The sequence below is a fragment of the Nerophis ophidion genome, linkage group LG09 (genome assembly GCF_033978795.1).
Source record: "Nerophis ophidion isolate RoL-2023_Sa linkage group LG09, RoL_Noph_v1.0, whole genome shotgun sequence".
In the NCBI taxonomy this organism is placed as follows: domain Eukaryota; kingdom Metazoa; phylum Chordata; class Actinopteri; order Syngnathiformes; family Syngnathidae; genus Nerophis; species Nerophis ophidion.
Window position 1 is genome coordinate 60850869 of NC_084619.1, and position 21254 is coordinate 60872122.

Below are 21254 nucleotides of genomic sequence, written 5' to 3' on the forward strand. Positions count from 1 at the left end.
TTTTTGAAAAATATGGATGATTTAGATGCGGGATAAATAAGAATGGGAAGTCTGGTTGCATGAAGGTGGCCTTCAAACATCGTTTTGAAAATTGATTCTTATAAATAAAAGAAAAAGTATTAAGGTATGGGATGAATCACAATTCTAGTTGCATTAAAAAAAATCTAAAATAACTTTTGCAGGTTAGAACATTTTCTTCTGGTTGCATAGAGATGGCCTAAAAATAGCATTTAAAAAATGAATTCTTATAAAAAAAAATTAAAAAATCAAATAACTACCTTTTTTTTTTTACATCAATTTATTTACATTTTTAATTGATTTAGAATTGGGATTAATAAGAAACGCAATTCTGGTTGCATGGAGACGGCCTAAAAGCGTATTTTGAAATGGGTTCTTCTAAAAAAAAATAGAAATAGTATAAATCGCAGATTGGATGTAAAAATTTAGTTTTTTTGCACACCTAATATCCATGCATACTAAGTGGTTTAAAGGATTAAAAATTACTGAGAGATTCTTGAATGGTTTGAGTCCAAGAAAGAAGCTATGAAAAGATTAGTAAGATTTTCTTTTAATTTGGTGATGACAAACATTTCGAACTCCCGTTGATTTTCCTTAGAAGTTCAGGAAAAACAAAACAGCCAAAGATCTAATAATAATAATAAACTTTATGTTATTAATTTCATTGTTCCGAACTGATTTTTAAGTGCTTTAAAGTGCTTAACACTGTTAGGGTGAACGAGGGTCGGTAACCATGGCGACAGATGCAGCATCATCACCAAAAAAGTGCTTTTAAAAATTCACCACAAGCAAGCGACTTTTAAAGCTGAGGTTTAAAAATAAAAAAAAGACCTTCTATGAGTCCCACTCCAAGATGCTTTTAGTCACAGTTGCACAAGAAAAAACACAAAAAAAACGTCCATCCGCCAACACTGACTAGAGAGAAGAGGTTACACTTCCCGTGTGGGCGGAGCCAAAAGGTGGACACTTCACATGGTTCCCCCAAACTGCCGTGTTTTCTGCATATTCACAGTCATCACTACAAAATGTTCGGCACTTGTTTACATGGTGAGGGAAGGGCAAGGGGGGGGCTCAGCAGGCGTCTTCAAGGTTAATAATAAAAAAGTCTAAAAGGTGCTCGTTTGACAAACCTCTCACTCCACAAAAGTTACATTTCTCAGAAGAAGAGCTCAGTGTCCGTGTCAGTGGACGTGGTCTTCAGACTCACGCCGTTCCCTCGCTCCTCTGGGATGGCGGACGAGTCGCTGCTGAGCCTCGGAAGCAAACCTGCAAGACAAACCAGGAAGTTAAGCTAATGCTACGCTAACGTCCGACACTATTTTTTTTACCCCCCCCCCCGACCTTTATACGTTGGCTCGGCGTTGTAAATGGAACTATCCGAGCTCGCCCGGTGCCGCCGCTGCTTCGATTTCGAGCCGTCTTTGGTGACCCCCCACCTGAGGGACACAAGAACAGGAAGTGGAACATTTGCTGGCAGGGGGAACATTTAAAGCAAAATACCCAATAGCTGGACAGGACAAAAAAATAAATAAATGAATGAATAAATAAATAAATAAATAAAAAATACCCAGCAAAAAAAGATTAGTTACGAAAAATAAAAATTCTGACGAAAAATATTTGTAACCAAAATAAAATTATTTGAAACTACCGTTAAAAATATTTGGATCCAAAGATTTAAACCCAAAACATTTTTTTAACCAAAAAATATATATATAAAAACAACAAACAAATGTTTTTTTACCAAATAAATAATTGAAAAAAACAATAAAATTATTTTTAACTAAATAGATTTGTAAGAGAAACAGAAAATTATTCCATCCATCCATTTTCTACCACTTATTCGGGAGCACTGGTGCCTATCTCAGCTAAAATTCTAACAAAAACAATTTTAACAAAAAAATATTTGTAACCAAAATAAATTAATGTAACTAACAATATTTAGGGCAGAATAAAAAAGAGATTTGTTAAAAAACTATTTTATCATAAAGATGTGTAACAAAAAAATACATGTGTAACCAAAACCAATTATTTTCATCCCAAAATATTTCTAACAAAAAGATTTATAACAATTTTGACAAAAAAAAAATATTTTAACTAACAGAATTTGAAACAAACAAAAACATTGTAACAAAATAATACATTTGTAACCACAACAAATCATGTATATCCCCCGGAAATATATGTGACAGAAAAGATTTACAACAAAAACTATTTAAACAAAAAAATATTTGTAACCAAAAAAGGTGTAACAAAGCAAGATTTATTACCAAAGTTTAACAAAAAAATTGTGAACCCAAAATAATAAATTTGTAACAAGAAATATCTGTAACCCAAAAAATATTTGTAACAAAAACGATTTAAAACAAAACAATTTTTTCAATAAAAAAAATTGCAACAAAAAAGGTTTGTAAAAATGTATTTTTTCTACAAAAAAATTGCAACTAAAAAAAGATTTGTGACAAAACAATTTTTTTTAATAAAAGAAAAATTGCAACCAAAAAATGATTCATAACAAAACTGTTTTTTCAGAAAAAAAATGGCAACCAAAAAAATATTTGTAACAAAAAAGATTTACAACCCAAACATTTTCAAACAAAATAAAAATATATTTAAACAAAATAAAAATATGTTTAAACAAAATAAAACGATTTATATAAAAAATGAAAATACTTTTAAACAAAAAAATATGTTTTATAAAAGTGATTTGTAACCCCAAAAAGTTTGTAACAAAAAGATTTATTACAAAAACTTAAAAAGTAAAAATTAAAAAAAATGATTTCTTCAAAAAAATATTAACCACATTTTTTTTAACAACGCAAACATTCGTCAGCAAAAAAAAAAGATCTGTAACAAAAACAAATTATTTAACCATAAAACAATTGCAACCAAAAACATAAGATTTGTAAAAATAAAAATAGATTTAAAAGCAAATATTTATTTTAAGGAGAACAAAGACTTACAATGCGAAGATTTTGAAGCAAAAAGCGGGTTACAGGGAAGATGTGATGGAGTGACATGTGCAGGTGTGTTGCCACTCACCTGTCCACAGTGGACATTCCCGGGTGACTGACGGACCTTCTCATCTGGATAGAAGACATTCCAACAGTCAACAGTCACCTTGTACTGAAATGAAGGACCTGTTGCAGCGAGAGAGGCGGACCCTTTCAGGAGGTTGCAGGTCAGGTGGCACGCTGTGTCGCGCCAAGGTGATGCACTCCTCCAGCGTCCTGATGAAGGTGGCACAGGTGGCACTGAGGAGGGACGCCTGAAGACGCAAACTGCAGTCATACTTTGATGCAAGGGGGTGTGGTCAGGGGGCGGGTTTACCTCAGATGTGACCTCAGGGTCTGTGGTGGACTGGGACTGGATGGTTTGGACCTGCTGGACCAGGAGGTCACAGAAGAGACGCAGCTCGGACATCTTGGTCCTCAGACAGTCAGGACCTGGACACACACACTAAGTTAGTGAGCCAGGGGGAGGGGGGTGACCCAGGACCTTGAAGCCGAGACCTCCGTGTCTGTGAGCGTCCGGCGTCCCCGCTTTGGATGAGCCCAGCGCCAGCAGCCACCGCTGCCTCTCCGCCGCGTTCACCGCTCGCAGGTAAAAGTGCTGCTCGCCGGGAATGATCAGCTCCAGACGGGCGGCGTCCGTCGGGTGGACTGGAAGAGAAGCGGTGAGCGCCGGGGAAAAAAAGCATGACTTGGAGCGCGAGGGACCGACCTTTGATTTCGCACACGGCCATCTTGATGGATCCTTTGCTGCCTTTGCCGACGTCGTCCTCGCTGTCGTAGTAGGAGAGCACGCCATCGTCCAGGACGAACCAGCGCGGCTGCCAGCCTGAAGATCCCAACACAAAGGAGGCATATTGACCTGAGGGATGCATCAAAGCCCTCCGAGTACCACAACATACCAAATATACTCTCAGTATCTTTCAACTTTGCAGTCCACATGAAATAGCTTTTTTCAACGTTTACGCGGAAATTTAATTTGAATCATTCTGTTTGTCAGTAGTTATGTTTCTCCAAAAGAGGGGAGTAGTGGGGGGGCCAGCGGCGGGGTTTCTGCGAGGTCAAAAGTTTAAGAGGGCGTGGCTTATAGGTATCTCCAACTCGGGGTGCTATTAACGGGATGACATCACACTCCGTTTCACTAAGTTGTGAGTTTTTCCTTGCCTTTATGTGGGCGCTCAACCTCAGATGTCGTTGTGGCTTGTGCAGCCCTTTGAGACAGTTGTGATTTAGGGCTATATAAATAAACATTGATTGATTGATTGATTGACTCTTAGGGTGTAGCCGAAACCGGAAACCGAAAGTATACGTCAAAACCGCACGCCATTTTAATTTTATAGTTTTTGTTACTAAATCCGCCATCTTGGTTGTAGTCCATACGTCATAATTTATGACCTATAACCGGAAGTATATGTCAAATGCGGGCGCTATTTTTAATTTTTGTCGTTTTTTTAAATCTTATAAGGCACCATCTTGGATGTAGTCCATACGTTATAATTCAAGTTAAATTAAGTTAAAGTACCCATGATTGTCACACACACACTAGGTGTGGCGAAATTATTCCCTGTATTTGACCAATCACCCTTGATCACCCACTTGGAGGTGAGGGGAACAGTGAGCAGAAGCAGTAGCCACCAGAAGCATACGTTATATCCGGCGCCCATAGTAATGCTGTAGATTTTAATAAATAAATCCATTATCTTGGTAGTAGTCCATACATCATAATGATTTGTGACCTAAAACCGGAAGTCCACCATCTCCTCCATTTTAATTTTGTAGTTTTTATTAATAAATCTGCCATCTTGGTTGTAGTCCATACGTCATAATAATTTATGATCTTTAACCGGAACTATACGTCATATGTGGCCGCCATTTTTAATTTTTGTCTATTTTTTAATCTTATAAGGCGCCATCTTGGATGTAGTCCATACATCATAATTAAAGTTAAGTTAAAGTACCCATGATTACTAGGTGAGGCGAAATTATTCCCTGCATTTGAACCATCACCCTTGTTCACCCCCTGGGAGGCAAGGGGAGCAGTGAGCAGCAGCGGTAGCCACGCCCGTGAATCATTTTTGATTTATGGCCTAACACCGGAAGCATACGTTATATCCGGTGCCCATTTTAAAGTTGTAGTTTTTAATTAATAAATCCACCATTTAGGATGTAGTCCATATAATCATAATGATTTATGACCTAAAACCGGAAGTTCGCCATTTTAATTTCTTACATTTTCTTAATAAATCGACCATCTTGTTTGTATTCCATACATCATAATAATTTATGACCTATAACCGGAAGTATATGTCATATACGGACGGCATTTTTAATTTTTTTTTTTTTTTTTTAATTTTGGCCTTTTTTATAATCTTGTAAGGCGCCATCTTGGATGTAGTCCACACATCATAATTGAAGTTATGTTAAACTACCTATGATTGTCACACACACACACTAGGTGTGGCGAAATTATTCCCTGCTTTTGACCCATCACGCTTGATCACCCCCTGGCAGGTGAGGGGAGCAGTGAGCAGCAGCGGTGGCTGCGCCCGTGAATAATTTTTTTGATTTATGACCTATAACCGGAAGCATACGTTATATCTGGTCCCCATTTCAATGTTGTAGTTTTTATTGATAAATCCACCATCTTGGTTGTAGTCCATACGTCATTAAGATGTATGACCTAAAACCGGAACTATACGTCATATCCGGCCACCATTTTTTATTTTGCTGTTTTATTAATCGTGTAAGGCGCCATCTAGGATGTAGTCCATACATCATCATGATTTATGACCTAAAACCGTCAGTACACGCCATTTCCGGCCGCCATTTTTAATTTTGTAGGTTTTTTTTTAATAAATCCGGCATCTTGGTTGTAGTCCATCCGTCATTATAATTCATGACATATAACAAGTGTTGTTGCTTCTGGGGATTCATTTTTAGACAATATAAAATCACTGGACAAAACAAATGATGGCATTATTTTCCACTTAATGTGTTATTTTATTCATATTCTACTTACTATGTGAGAGCAGCCTACAAATAAATGATGGCGATTGCTGTTTTTTGCGTGGTGCAGTTGGGAGAGTGGCTGTGCCAGCAATCTGAGGGTTCCTGGTTCAATCATCATCTTCTACCATCCTAATCACGTCCGTTGTGTCCTTGAGCAAGAGACTTCACCCATGTTCCTTATGGGTCCTGGTTAGCGCCTTGCATGGCATCCCGCCATCAGTGGGGGTGTGAATGGGTGAATGTGGAACTAGTGTCAAAGCGTTTTGAGTTCCTTAAAAAGGTAGAAAAGCACTAAACAAGTATAACCCATTTACTGAGTGACTCATTTTGATTGGCATTTTATTATGAAAAGAAATAACAGTACAAAAAAAAAGTAGTCTCGACGAAACGTGTTTCATTTAGACAAGGTATCAATGATTTAGTTACTTTGCACTGTGCTTCCGGTAACGGTAAACGTTATCTCAAATAAGTCAAGATATAAAAATATCGATACATTGATCCAGGAATCGATATTAGCGCATAAAGACATGTTATTGATATCAGTATCGATCCGCATATTTCTACTTTTTAATAATTTGATGTCAAATACACTTGTTGCATTGCTTTTAAGCTCAATACGCATATTTGTATTACAGGCCTACTGAAATGAGATTTTTTTTATTTAAACGGGGATAGCAGATCCATTCTATGTGTCATACTTGATCATTTTGCGATATTGCCATATTTTTGCGGAAAGGATTTAGTAGAGAACATCGACGAAAAAGTTCGCAACTTTAGGTCACTAATAAAAAAGCCTTGCCTGTACCGGAAGTAGCAGACGATGTGCGCGTGACGTCACGGGTTGTGGAGCTCCTCACATCTGAACATTGTTTACAATCATGGCCACCAGCAGCGAGAGCGATTCGGACCGAGAAAGCAACGATTTCCCCATTAATTTGAGCGAGGATGAAAGATTTGTGGATAAGGAAAGTGAGAGTAAAGGACTAGGAAAAAAAAAACAGACGGCAGATCGATTCAGATGTTATTAGACAAATTTACTTGGATAATTCTGGAAAATCCCTTATCTGCTTATTGTAATACTAGTGTTTTAGTGAGATTATATGGTCGTACCTGTACAACCTGAAAGTCGGAAGGGTGTGGCCACGGGTGTGGTGACCGCCAGTGTCTCCTAGGGAAGCCACGTTTCTCGACGAGGCAAAGGCGGCCGGTGGGGCCGGGCTAAGATTTTTTACCCTCCTTCATGGTGGAAGCATCCGACGGTCGGGGGCGGCCGGTGGGAGGAGGCAAGAGAGTCGCAGCTGCCTTTTTGACAGGCGCAGGGGGAACGACGCAAGCTCTCTGCTCTTGTCTACAGTAAGAGCTGACTTATTACCACCATTTTCTCACCGGAACCTGCCGGTTGACGTGGTAGGGAACCAACGTTCGTTTGACCGCTCTGTTCCTCAGTAGAGCTTCACCGTCATCTTTCGGGAATGTAAACAAGGAAAGATCGGCTGTGTTTGTGTTGCTAAAGGCGACCGCAATACACCGCTTCCTACCTACAGCTTACTTCTTTGACGTCTCCATTATTAATTGAACAAATTGCAAAAGATTCAGCAACACAGATTTCCATAACACTGTGGAATTATGCGATGCTATGAGACGACTTATAGCTGTGAACGGTGCTGGAACAAAATGTCCTCGACAATGCGCACGTGTCATCACACCGCGATGTTTTAGCATGATACTTCCACGCGAAATATAAAATTGCAATTCAGTAAACTAAACCGGCCGTATTTGCATGTGTTGCAATGTTAAGATTTCATCATTGATATATAAACTATCAGACTGCGTGGTTGGTAGTAGTGGGTTTCAGTAGGCCTTTAAAATATTGATACTGTTGGACAGCATATCCTTCTAGAACACTTAGCACGTTATTTTAAGTTTAGTTTACTAAATTGCAATTTAAAATTTCCCGCGAAGTATCCGGTTTTGAAAACGCCGCGGAATGACGACGCGTATGATGACGCGTGACGTCACCGGTGGTAGCGGACATGTTCTTCCAGCACCGATCACAGCTCAAAGTAGTCTATTCTTATAGCGTAATTACCCAGTATTCTGGACATCTGTGTAGCTGAATGTTTTGCAATTTATTCAATTAATAATGGAGAAGTCAAACAAGAAAGATTTAGGTGGGAAGCGGTGTATTGCAGCTGCCCTTAGCAACACAAACACAGCCGGTGTTTCAGTGTTTACATTCCCGAAAGATGACGGTGAAGCTTTACCATGGAACAGAGCGGTCAAGCGAACATGATTCCCGACCACATGTCAACCGGCAGGTTTCGGTGAGAAAATTGTGGTAATTAGTTGGTTCTTACCGTAGACATGAGCGGAGCTTGTGTCCTCCTGCAGCTGCGGACTCTCTTACCTCCTCCCACCGGAGACACTGGCGGTCACCACACCCGTGGCCACACCCCTCCAACTTTCGGGTACCATATAATCTCACTAAAACACTATTAACACAATAAGCAGATAAGGGATTTTTCAGAATTATCCTAGTAAATGTGTCTAATAACGTCTGAATAGCTTCCACTGCCCTCGCCTTTTTTTTCTAGTCCTTCACTCTAACTTTCCTCATCCACAAATCTTTCATCCTCGCTCAAATTAATGGGGAAATCGTCGCTTTCTAGGTCTGAATCGCTCTCGCTGCTGGTGGCCATGATTGTAAACAATGTGAGGATGTGAGGAGCTCCACAACCCGTGACGTCGCGCACACATCGTCTGCTACTTCCGGTACAGGCAAGGCTTTTTTATTAGCGACCAAAAGTTGCAAACTTTATCGTCGATGTTCTCTACTAAATCCTTTCAGCAAAAATATGGCAATATCGCGAAATGATCAAGTATGACACATAGAATGGACCTGCCATCCCCGTTTAAATAAGAAAATCTCATTTCAGTAGGCCTTTAATGGCGTAAACATCACCTGAACCATAAGAATGTATACCGTATTTCCTTGAATTGCCGCAGGGCATATAGTATGCGCCTGCCTTGAATTACTGCCAGGTCAAACTTGCATCGCAAAATAATTAGTGCATGCTTAGTATTACCGCCTGGTCAAACTCGTGACGTCGGAAGTGACACTTTATTTTCATAATGGAGGAGGCTGATTTCAATACCGGTAATTTGAAATCACATAAAGGGAAGAACATTAAGAGCTATTCAGTAGAATTTAAGGTCCAAGCTTACATCACACTGAAAGTTTTACTGCATGCCTTTGGTAAGTGCCTGGAGTGAGAAGAGGTTTTAAAACAATTAGTGCATGCTTACTTTTACCGCATTCCTTTGGTAAGCGCAGGAGTGAGAAGATGTTTTAAATTAATTACCGCCCAGGTGGCAATTCAAGGAAATACGGTATATCACGTTATGGCTGAGTTAGCATGCTAACTTTACCTTTTCAATTTGATTAAGCCACATGGAAACTATTAAGCCGACATAACTACAACTAAAAAGAGACAGAGGAGACAGGCCGGGGACTCACCTGTCATGTAGTTGGTCCACTTGTACAGAACGCCCTCCATGTTTGTTTGTTTTGATCTGCTTCCGGTTAGGCGTCAAAGCAGAAGCTAACAGGCTAAAGCTAACTGGCAAGCCCTATAGAGTCAGTCAAATAAATAACGAGTCAAGAGGTTCTTTTACTTTAAAATTTGACAAAAACAAGGTGATGTCACTGACTACTGGGGAAGTTAATGCTGTCATTGTGGCCGCTGCGTTGCTAGGTCAGCTGGCTGGGGGGAAAAAAGTCAACAAACCTGACGTTTCCTACGGAGGCCCGCGAGGCCCCTTTCTAACGCACGTGTATGTCATTAAAATAAATGCATGTTTAGTGATCAAACAATGCTGTTTTTCAATGCAAATGTAGCATATCGGCTATATAAAAGTACGAGTGAGGTTTATCAAACAACGTCTGTTTTGGTAATTTTTTCTTTCCTTTCATGAATAAAAAGGGAATTAAAAAAAAAAAGAAGAAATAAAAGTGTTTGTTTTTAACTTCAGCGGGAAAAATTCCATCTAAAATAACAGTTTGGCTTTCATTTACCGTATTTCCTTGAATTGCCGCCGGAGCGCTAATTAATTTAAAACCTCTTCTCACTCCTGCGCTTACCAAAGGCATATGGTAAAAGTAAGCATGTGTTAATTATTTCAAAACCTCTTCTCACTCCGGCACTTACCAAAGGAATGCAGTACAAATTTGAGTGTGATGTAAGCTTGGACCTTAAATCCTACTGAATAGCTCTTAATCTTCTTCCCTTTATGCGATTTCAAATTACCGGTATTAAAATCAGCCTCCTCCATTTTGAAAATGATGACAGGGGAATTGTCACTCGTGACGTCACGAGTATGACCAGGCGGTAATACTAAGCATGCGCTAATTATTTTGCAAAGCAAGTTTGACCCGGCAGTAATTCAAGGCAGGCGCATACTATATGCCCTGCGCCAATTCAAGGAAATACGGTATTTTAATTTAATTTAAAACATTTTTTAGCAAAAACTTAAATCCCTAGTAAAAAGAAACGGAAATACTTACCAAACCGGATATTTTTTCCATCCATCCATCCATCCATTCATCTTCTTCCGCTTAGCCGAGGTTGGGTCGCGGGGGCAGCAGCCTAAGCAGGGAAGCCCAGACTTTCCTCTCCCTAGCCACATCGTCCAGCTCTTCCCGGCGGGTCCCGAGGCGTTCCCAGGCCAACCGCATACTTGCCAACCCTCCCGGATTTTCCGGGAGACTCCCGAAATTCAGCGCCTCTCCCGAAAACCTCCCGGGACAAATTTTCTCCCTAAAATCTCCCTAAATTCAGGCGGCGCTGGAGCCCCCTCCAGCTCCATGCGGACCCGAGTGACGTGTCGACAGCCTGTTTTCACGTCCGCTTTCCCACAATATAAACAGAGTGCCTGCCCAATGACGTTATAGCTGTAGAATGATGGAGGGCGAGTTCTTGGTGTCTTCTGTGGGTTTTTTGTTAGGCAGTCTCATTAACGTCCTCCCAGAGCGGCAACAACACACAACAACAGCAGTCACATTTTCGTCTACCGTAAAGCAGTTTGTCTGCCGTAAACAGCAATGTTGTGACACTCTTAAGCGGGACAATACTACCATCTACTGTGCATGCATATGTGACAATAACATATATGGCTTTTAGAGCAGTGGTTCTCAACCTTTTTTCAGAGATGTACCCCCTGTGAACATTTTTTTAAGTCAAGTACCCCCTAATCAGAGCAAAGCATTTTTGGTTGAAAAAAAAAAGATAAAGAAGTAAAATACAGAACTATGTCATCAGTTTCTGATTGATTAAAATGTATAACAATACAAAATATTGCTCATTTGTAGTGGTCTTTCTTGAAGTATTTGGAAAAAAAGATATAAAAATAACTAAAAACTTGTTGAAAAATAAACAAGGGATTCAATTATAACTAAAGATTACTACACATACTGCGATGAGTGGGCGACTTGTCCAGGGTGTACTTCGCCTTCCGCCCGATTGTAGCTGGGCTAGGCACCAGCGCCCCCTGAAGGGAATAAGCCGTAGAAATGGATGGATGGATGGATAGCGGTAAATATACTCCTCCCCTCTTAATCCCGCGGTCACAAAACCGGGACCCCTCATCTTTTTTCATATTTTGACAATCTTTATTTTCAGAGTAAAAGCGGAAATACTACGGTACCTGTGTGCCCATGGCTGACATGTATTTGGAGCCCTACACAGAAAATATTTTGGACATAGCACAATGAGGTTTTGACACATATCACGCCAAAATGGAGGCAATACGTACATGAGGCCAGTCTGCGGTTCTGAATTGAAACGGATACTTCCTGTTTCGGTGTGTGGGGAATATGAAAACATTCGTTAGGGTCCGTTTTTCTGTATCGCTTGATATGTGCGTCGAGACACGTCAGTCATATTTGTGCCATATCCAAAAAAAATCTGTGTAGGACTCCAAAACATTTGAGCCAAAGTCACACTCACAGGCACAAGGGTACCGTAATCAATATCCTTGCTTTTATTTTGAAAATAAACTTCTGGTGTCCTAAAAAACAACATTTGTTTTGGTCTGTTTTTTTCCATTTCCATTTACTGGGGACTTAATTTTTTTTTTAATATGAAATATACAATGAAAATGTAACCCTTTTTAGTTGACATTATGAAATAAAGGTTAGATTTTTTTAATTGTCTTTTAAGCGTTTTTAAATTAAATTCAAATAATCGTTTTTTGTTTTTCAATTTCCATTCCGAAAAAGAAGGTTCGATGATCAATACATACACTTTAGCCTTTAAATAGACCCCCTTTTTAGACCAGTTGATCTGCCGTTTCTTTTCTTTTTCTCCGGTCCCACTCTCTCTTGTGGAGGGGGTCCGGTCCGAAAGCCATGGATGAAGTACTGGCTGTCCAGAGTCGGGACCCAGGATGGACCGCTCGTCCAGAGTTGGGACCCAGGATAGACCGCTCGCCTGTGTGTCGGCTGGGGACATCTCTGCGCTGCTGGTCCGCCTCCGCTTGGGATGGTTTCCTGCTGTCTCAACTGTGGACGGGACTCTCGCTACTGTGTTGGATCCGCTTTGGACGGGACTCCCACGGTTGTGTTGGATCCACTATGGATTGAACTTTCACAGTATCATGTTAGACCCGCTCGACATCCATTGCTTTCGGTCCCCTAGAGGGGGGGGGGGGGGTTGCCCACATATGCGGTCCTCTCCAAGATTTCTCATAGTCATCATTGTCACCGACATCCCACTGGGGTGAGTTTTTCCTTGCCCTTATGTGGGCCCTACCGAGGATGTCATAGTGGTTTGTGCAGCCCTTTGAGACATTAGTGATTTAGAGCTATATAAATAATCATTTATTGATTGATGATTGAACTTTATGGACCAGTATACGAAATTTTCCTCTACTAATATCAATTCATCCATTTCTACCGCTTGTCCCAAATATAAAGGCGGAGGCTGTATGACGTCATCAATGGCTGTCAACATAACACAGACAATTGCTGTTCTTAGAATTTCTCTTTATTGCATTAGAACATACATTTGTCATATATATATTCATCTCTATATATTTATATATACTTTATAAATGTGAATTTGTACACTACAATCTGGTATTGTAACATGTTAGAAAACACTGCAAAAAATAGCACTAAAAACAGTTACCAAACGATATTTATTACATTTCTTTTGTTATTTTTGGCCACCAACAACTTTAAAAAAACAAACAAAAAAAAGTTGGCAGAGATGAAGCTGTCCATGTAGATTTTTTTTTAGGGAAAGAACAGGTACAGGAGCATTTAAATTAGACATTAGACATATAAAATAAATATTTTTTGTGTGTTTCTGTGCTTTATATAGTCTTCTTTTCAGCTTGAAATGTGCAACACCAATCACACACTGCAATAAAAATACACATACTAAAAGTGCTTCTTCTCGCACAATTTTGTTTTGTTTTTTTACCCCCACACCATTTAAAACGAGGCGATATGTTGGTATTCTGTGTTGATAGCGTGGCACCGAACGTTGATAAAAACAATTGCTTTTGTGCTTCTTTAGTAACGTCATGGATTTGACTGATATTCACTGACAGACTCACTCAAAGGCGGCTCCAACACAAGGTCACATGACTGGGGGAGGGGCTAAGGTGACTACAGGTGAACAGGGCAGCGCGGGGGGGGCGGGGCCAGGAGAACGTCAAAACGCACAAAACACGCACACGCACTAAGGCTTGCCGATCAGACTATAAGCAGACACAAGGGGGCGCCGGCGAGGAGGCCTTGAAGAGGTGAGGTGAGAGCATGACGGGAGTGAAATGAAGTCCACAAACACACAAAAAATGTTTTTACTCACGCCCGACGATACTCAAGTGAGAAAAAAACACTTTCAACTTAAAAAGTTACTCGCAAAATTAAAAAATAAAAATTTTTCAACAACAAAAAAATCGATTTGCAAGTATAAAAATAAATGACCCCCAAAAAACGTAATGTACTCGTATTTGCGCATGGTGCCGTCCACCAGAAATAATAAAGAAGAGGAAGCAGGGTGGGGAGTCAATTGATGGACGGAAGAGAGTGGAACTCACAGGTTAATTTACAGGTTGAGCTTGTTTCTCTCCGCTTTCCTCAGCCATTTGACTCCCTCGAGCAGCACCACCTGTCGTTGGGGAGTGTCAATTTTTTAATTTTTTTTTTTCTTCACAGAAGAGAGCAGAAACCTACAGGTTGAGCTTTTGCTCCTTTTTTCTGTCCACCTTTTTACGCTGCTTCTTTTTCTTCGATTATTATTGGGGGACGGCACCATGCGCAAATAACAGTAGCTCTGACGGTCTTACATTAACTCAAGTGTTAATTACAGAACTCTGAATGCGAGTGTGTGTATCGCACAGGATGGAAAATTACTGTCAAAATTTTTAAACTGAATAAAACTTTTTATACTTGCGAATGTGAATCATTTTTTTTAATTGAAGAAAATAGTTTTATACTGTAATTGTTATACTTGCAAATCTTTTTTTAATTGAAGTAAATATTTAGCTTTTATTTGATTGTTTTTTTCCAATGCGAAGTGGTTTTATAAAATCTTTTTTTATTGAACAACATTTTTCTTTTACTTGAGAAATGTGTTTTCAATTAAAAAAAACGTGTTTTACAATGAAAAAAAATTTTTTTTACTTGCAAATCTTTTTTTAATTAAAGTAAAATACTATTTTACTTGAAAAATAGTATTTTTAAAATTAAAAACTATGATTTTATACTTTCAAATCTTTTTTAATTGAAGTAAATGTATTTTTTACTTGAGAATTGCTTTTTTAATGAAAAACATTTTTTTCTTGCAAATCTTTTTTATTAAATGAAGCAAATAGTTGTTTTACTTGAGATTTTTGTTTTCAATGAAAAAAATGTTTTTTACTTGAAAATATTTTTTTAATTTAAGTAAAATATTGTTTTACTTGAAAATAGTATTTTTAAAATCAAAAACAATGTTTTTATGCTTGCAGATATTTTTTAATTGAAGTTAATGTTTTTTTTTTACTTGAGAATTGCTTTTTTCAATGAAAAAAAATGTTTTACTTGCATATCTTTTTATAATTAAATGAAGTAAATAGTTGTTTTACTTGAGAAATTAAAAAAAAAAGTTTTTCTACTTGCAAATCTTTTTTTAATTGAACTAAATATGTTTTTAACTAGATAATTGTTTTGTTTTTTCCAATTAAAAAACGTTTTTATACTTTCAAATCGTTTTTTGGCTTGCACAAAATTACTTTTTACAAGCAAGTGGTTGGGCGTGAGTGAAGACATTTCTGTGTGTATGTGGAGTTTTTGGCAGTAATTTCACTCTATACATCGATGTTGACTTTCCAACGATTAAATAAAACACAAGAGTTGTCCTCTTGAACACACCGCCCTGCCTGTGTTTACACACACTGCTGTCTTTTATTCCTTCAGCACTGGAGACAAAGTGCGAACATGTTCCCACAAAAACAACACATGTATCTTCTATTCTGTTATTTTTTTTCCCTCTCTCACACACGTACACGCAAACACACACACAAACCCTGTGACCATTCATGAATAGAAACACACACACACACACACATCCTCTCAAAGACACTACATTTGTACCGATTAAAACACGGCTGCCTGCTTAATCAGCAAGGAGCTAAGACACTGTAGATAAGACAGAAGCGAACAAAGACGCTAAGATACGCACAGTCGATACGTGAGCTGTTGATATCATGGTTGACAAGTCACCACACAAATACCAGCACTAGATTAAAAGCACTCCGTTTGAAAATGAATAGCAGATTCGGAAAACATAAGCAGCTAAAACTCCGGGTCGTGTGGGCAGATGGAAATGTCAGGTTGTATCGATACAGAGGGTAGTATCAGCATTGGATCGATACAAGCCTGATTAGAGGTGCACAAAAAAATAGATTCACATCCGAATCGCAATTCTTCTAAATGGATTTTAAATTTAAAAATCTATTAAAAAAAAATAATATATACATATATATATACACATATACATTTATATATATATATATATATATATATATATGTGTGTATATGTATACGTATATATATATATATATATATATATATATATATATGTATTCATATACATATATACACATATCCTCAGTGACCCCAAAGGGGAATAAGCGGTAGAAATGGATGGATGTACGTATATATACATATATATATATATATATATATATACATATATATATATATATATGTAATGTATTATATATATAAAATGTATATATATATATATATATATATATATATATATATATATATATATATATATATAATGTATATAAATATATATACACACACACACATATGTATAAAATAATATATATATATATATATAATTTTTTTCAGAAGAATCCATGCAACCAGAATCGTAAATCTTATTTAAACCGATTCTATATTGAATTACAATTTTCCAATTTAATAAATAAATAAATAAATGTATCCATTTCCGACCGTTTGTGGCTGGAACCTATCCCAGCTGCGTTTCGAGTAATTCTTATTTTTTAAATTAGAATCCATTTTTAAAAAGGCTTTTTAGTCCAACCCCACACAGCCAAAGGGAGCTTTTCTAACCTCTGACCTTTAGCCTGTTTTGAAAAAGTTTCATCATAATAAAATAAACGGAAAAAAAACAATACAAAATTGTGTTAAATCCAAAATTGATTCTTAGTCAAATTGTCGCAAATCGGATCGAATCATTAGATGCCTTGTGATTGTTATTATCATTTATTATTATTTGTTGTGTGTTGTTGATTTTGTTACATCAATGTACAGTCGTGCTCATAAGTTTACATACCCTGGGAGAATTTATGATTTCTTGGCCATTCTTCAGAGAATATGAATGATAACACAAAAAATGTTCTTCCACTCATTGGTTGTGTGAAGCTATTTGTTTGCAAACAACTGTGTTGACTCTTTTTTTGGAAAAATGGGCTGCATGGTCGAGTCGCCAGAAGAAAGCCATTTCTGTGCAAATGTCACAAAATATCCCGCTTACATTATGCCAAACAGCACAGACACTAGCCTCAAAACTTCTGGAACAAAGTAATTTGGAGTGATGGCTTTCTTCTGGCGACCTAACCATGCAACCCATTTTTCTTCAAGTGCCTCCTTATTGTGCATCTTGATACAGTCACATCACAATTTTTCAGAGAGTACTGTATTTCAGCTGAAGTTATTTGTGGATTTTTCTTTGCATCTCGAACAATTTTCCTGGCTGTTGTGGCTGAAATCTTTGCTGGTCTACCTGAATCCCTCATTTTCCACCTCTTAATCAGCATTTGAACACTGCTAATTGGCATTCTCAATTCCTTGGATATCTTTCTATACCCCTTTACTGTTTTATGCAGTTCAATTACCTTTTCTCGCAGATCCTTTGACAATTCTTTTGCCTTCCCCATGACTCAGAATCCAGAACCCTCTGTGCAGCACTGGATGAAAGATGGTCCGTCAGAAGCCCAGAAACTCACTCACACACATTAATTACAAACAAATAGGTCACAGGTGAGGATTGGAACCTTGATTAGCCATTCAAACCTATTTGTGTCAATGTTTGAGCATGCTATCAGATCAAAGTCACTGGTTATATAAACTTCTGATCAGGGTCATTTGGGTACTTTCTTTTGTCATTTGGATTCAAAAAGAGTGAACACAGTTGTTTACCAATAAATAGCTTCAAAAGCTTTTTGTGTTATCATTCATATTCTCTGAAGAATGACGAAGAAATCATAAATTCTCCCAGGGGATGTAAACTGATGAGCAAAACTGTATGAATATATTGTTCATAAAGTCAGGAACGAGTATGACACAGGGAAAGATTGGAAGGATTTTTTCAGTATCAGCTCTATTTGACCTGTACAGTTGTCCCTCGGTTTTCCTACCCCATATCATTCTGACGAAGATTTTCGCTCCAAATTAGTCCGTTTTCGTACGGCGTCTTTGTTATTGCTCACTGAAACATAGCGCGTGACTAACTCGTCTTTTTATAATAGCCAATCTTGAATTGATGTAAATTAATTTTTTTACTTGAGAATTGCTTTTTTCAATGAAAAAAAAGTTTTTACTTGCATATATTTTTTTAATTAAATGAAGTAAATAGTTGTTTTACTTGAGAATTTTTCTTTTTCAATAAAAAAAAGTTTTCATACTTCCAAATCTTTTTTTAATTGAAGTAAAATTAAGTAGTAAAATTAAAAACAATGTTTTTGTACTCGCAAATGTTTTTTTAATTGAAGTAAATGTATTTATTTACTTCAGAATTGCTTTTTTTAATGCAAAACATTTTTTTGTAAGTAAATAGTTGTTTTACTTGAGAATTGTTTTGTTTTCCAATAAAAAAAAAATATATTTTTAAACTTCAAATCTTTTTTAATTGATCTGGTACAGGTTTGTGCCAGGAAGTTACAGCTGTAAAAGTAAAAGTTCCAAAGTGTTATTATTATCTTACCGCGGCAAAAAAGGTTTATTTTTTTTATTTTTCTCCATTTACTTTTTGGCTCCTAGATCAGAGATGCACGTTTAATATTCGGTTCTGCACAGCTATTTGTTAAAAAATATATACTGTAATTACCGGACTATAGCAGCTCTGGTATATAAGCCACACCCACAAAATTTTTGAATTATTTTTTTCCACATATTAGCCGCACTGGACTATAAGCCGCAAATATATATGTTGTAAAATGAGTTATTTACACAGGAATACTTTATGAGTGTTTATTTACATACCTTAATTGTTTCCAAACGGTGTCGGTAACACGGCAGTAAAACGGCTGATCAAACAAAACAGAAGTCTCGGTCATGGACCCACTAACTGCGTAAGCAGGCTCTCCAATCAGCTAAACAAACTCAATAATTCCACGGTGACGTTTTGGTGAATTTACAAAAACTGAAACAATACAAAAAAGAATGCCATTGCAAGTTAATAATATTAGCTAATGCTAACGAAGCTAGCTTCATTGCATTACAATAGCAAGTACAAATATGCACGAAAACACTCCCAACACACATCACACATGGGACGGTTTAGTAAGCATGAATTGTTTTAGTTATATTGTAAAACTTACAAACGTTGCCTGATGTGATGAATGAAGAGTCCACATGAGCAAAACCGCTCCGGACGGCCAGGAGACGGAACGGCACTTCTACATCCGGTTGAAAGCACTAAAAAGAAAAGCACTGCAGATGGCGCCATAGCACAATAGCAATAACACACCATTACAGTGACTTTGATTGGTTTCCAAAAAGAATATATATATTTGTCGGTGAAGAAAAAAATCCATGACTTAACCGCACCCTTTTAAAAGCCGCCGGATTCAAAGCGTAGGAAAAAAGTAGCCACTTATAGTCCGGAATTTATAGTATATATACTGTATTTATTTGCTTTTGCATGTAAATGTTTTTAATCCAGCGGATGGCGCCATTATGACACGATAGTGCCGTGTCACTACGGCCAGTGAGTGCGGCACATGCTCTAAATAGTATTTCGGTTAATTAAAAAATAATATATATATTTGTCGGTGAAGAAAAATCCACGATTTAACCACACCCTTTTAAAAGCCGCAGGATTCAAAGCATAGGAAAAAAGTAGCCACTTATAGTCCGTAATTTATAGTATATATACTGTATTTATTTGCTTTGGCATGTAAATGTTTCTAATCCAGCAGATGGCGCCATTATGACACAACAGTGCTGTGTCAATACGGCCAGTGAGTGCACCACACGCTCTCAATAGTATTTCAGTTAATCAAAAAAGAATATATATATATTTGCCGGAGAAGAAAAAAATCCACGACTTAACGGCACCCTTTTAAAAGCCGCAGGATTCAAAGCGTAGGGAAAAAGTAGCCACTTATAGTCCGTAATTTATAGTATATATACTGTATTTATTTGCTTTGGCATGTAAATGTTTTTAATCCAGCAGACGGCGCCATTATGACACAATAGTGCGGTGTCAATACAGCCAGTGAGTGCACCACACGCTCTAAATAGTATTTCAGTTAATTATTAGCCAAATAAACACAGTTTTAACAAGATTAATAAAATATTCTCATTCGGTTGCCGGCGAAAATTTTAGGACACCCCTGACCTAGAGGGTTCCTATTAAAATGCATCATCCTGTTCAGGGAAGACAACTTGGAATGTTTCACGAGGGACATGGAGACATTTGACGAGTACGACTCTTTCTACTTTGATGGCATTATTGCATGATTTTGCACGCTTGCATCGTCTCACATGGCTTTTTATCAACATGAAGTGATGACACTGTACATCCAAAACCACAACACAGGTTTTCAACCGTGGCCGACGTCCATTAAAATGTAAACGTAACGGAAGTGAATGTATGCCGTTGTTCACGTGTACGTGTGTGTGTGTGTGTGTGTGTGTGTGTGTGTGTGTGTGGTGGCACACAATGTTCAGTAGACACTTGTCATCAACCTTTTAGATGCTCCGATACAGTTATAGTACAACATCTACACATCAACTATACATTGTGCGTTTTTTTTCCTTGGTAGTATTTTTAAGGGGAGAGTTGGGTTACGTCACTGCTGAAAGACAGGAGGCGGGGTCAAAGAGGAGAGTGGGCGGAACCGTGGATACACACTTGCTGTGTCTCAGAGGGCGCGCTTGCGCACTTACACTTCCCGCGCGTTTAGTGTGGAGCATGGCAAAGCCCGGCAGGCGCAAGACATTGAAATGTTGGGTTATGATGTTGAATTTTGGTCATTTCCCAAACAATATTCTGCAACACAAATACAACGTTGCAACAACATAGTTTTTGACAAACGTTGGGTCTGATATTGATTTGATCATTGAATTTTGGTCATTTTTCAACCAATATTCTACAACACAGGTACTTTCAAACATGCTTTTTGACGTTTAATCAATGTTGGGTTCTGACGTTGAAGTTTGGTCATTTCCGAACCGATATTCTACAAGACAAATACAACGTTGAAACAACATACTTTTTGATTTGATCATTGAATTTTGGTATTTTTTTCAACCAATATTCTACAACGTTGAAACAACATGCTTTTTGACGTTTAATCAATGTTGGGTTCTGACGTTTATTAGACCATTGAATTCTGGTCATTTCCGAACCAATATTCTACAACACAAATACAACGTTGAAACAACGTACCTTTTGACAAACGTCAGGT

General features: G+C 37.8%; 1 protein-coding gene across 1 annotated transcript; it reads right to left on the minus strand.

Annotated features, from left to right (window-relative positions):
• Nucleotides 1–552: 552 nt before the first annotated feature.
• Nucleotides 553–9874, minus strand: plekha3 (pleckstrin homology domain containing, family A (phosphoinositide binding specific) member 3). The gene is given in 8 exon segments (XM_061911379.1): nt 553–1284; nt 1360–1454; nt 3058–3133; nt 3136–3283; nt 3346–3461; nt 3528–3677; nt 3739–3855; nt 9553–9874. Coding segments are annotated over 8 exon segments (852 nt in total). The 5' UTR covers nt 9593–9874; the 3' UTR covers nt 553–1174.
• Between the last annotated feature and the right edge of the window lie 11380 nt (nt 9875–21254).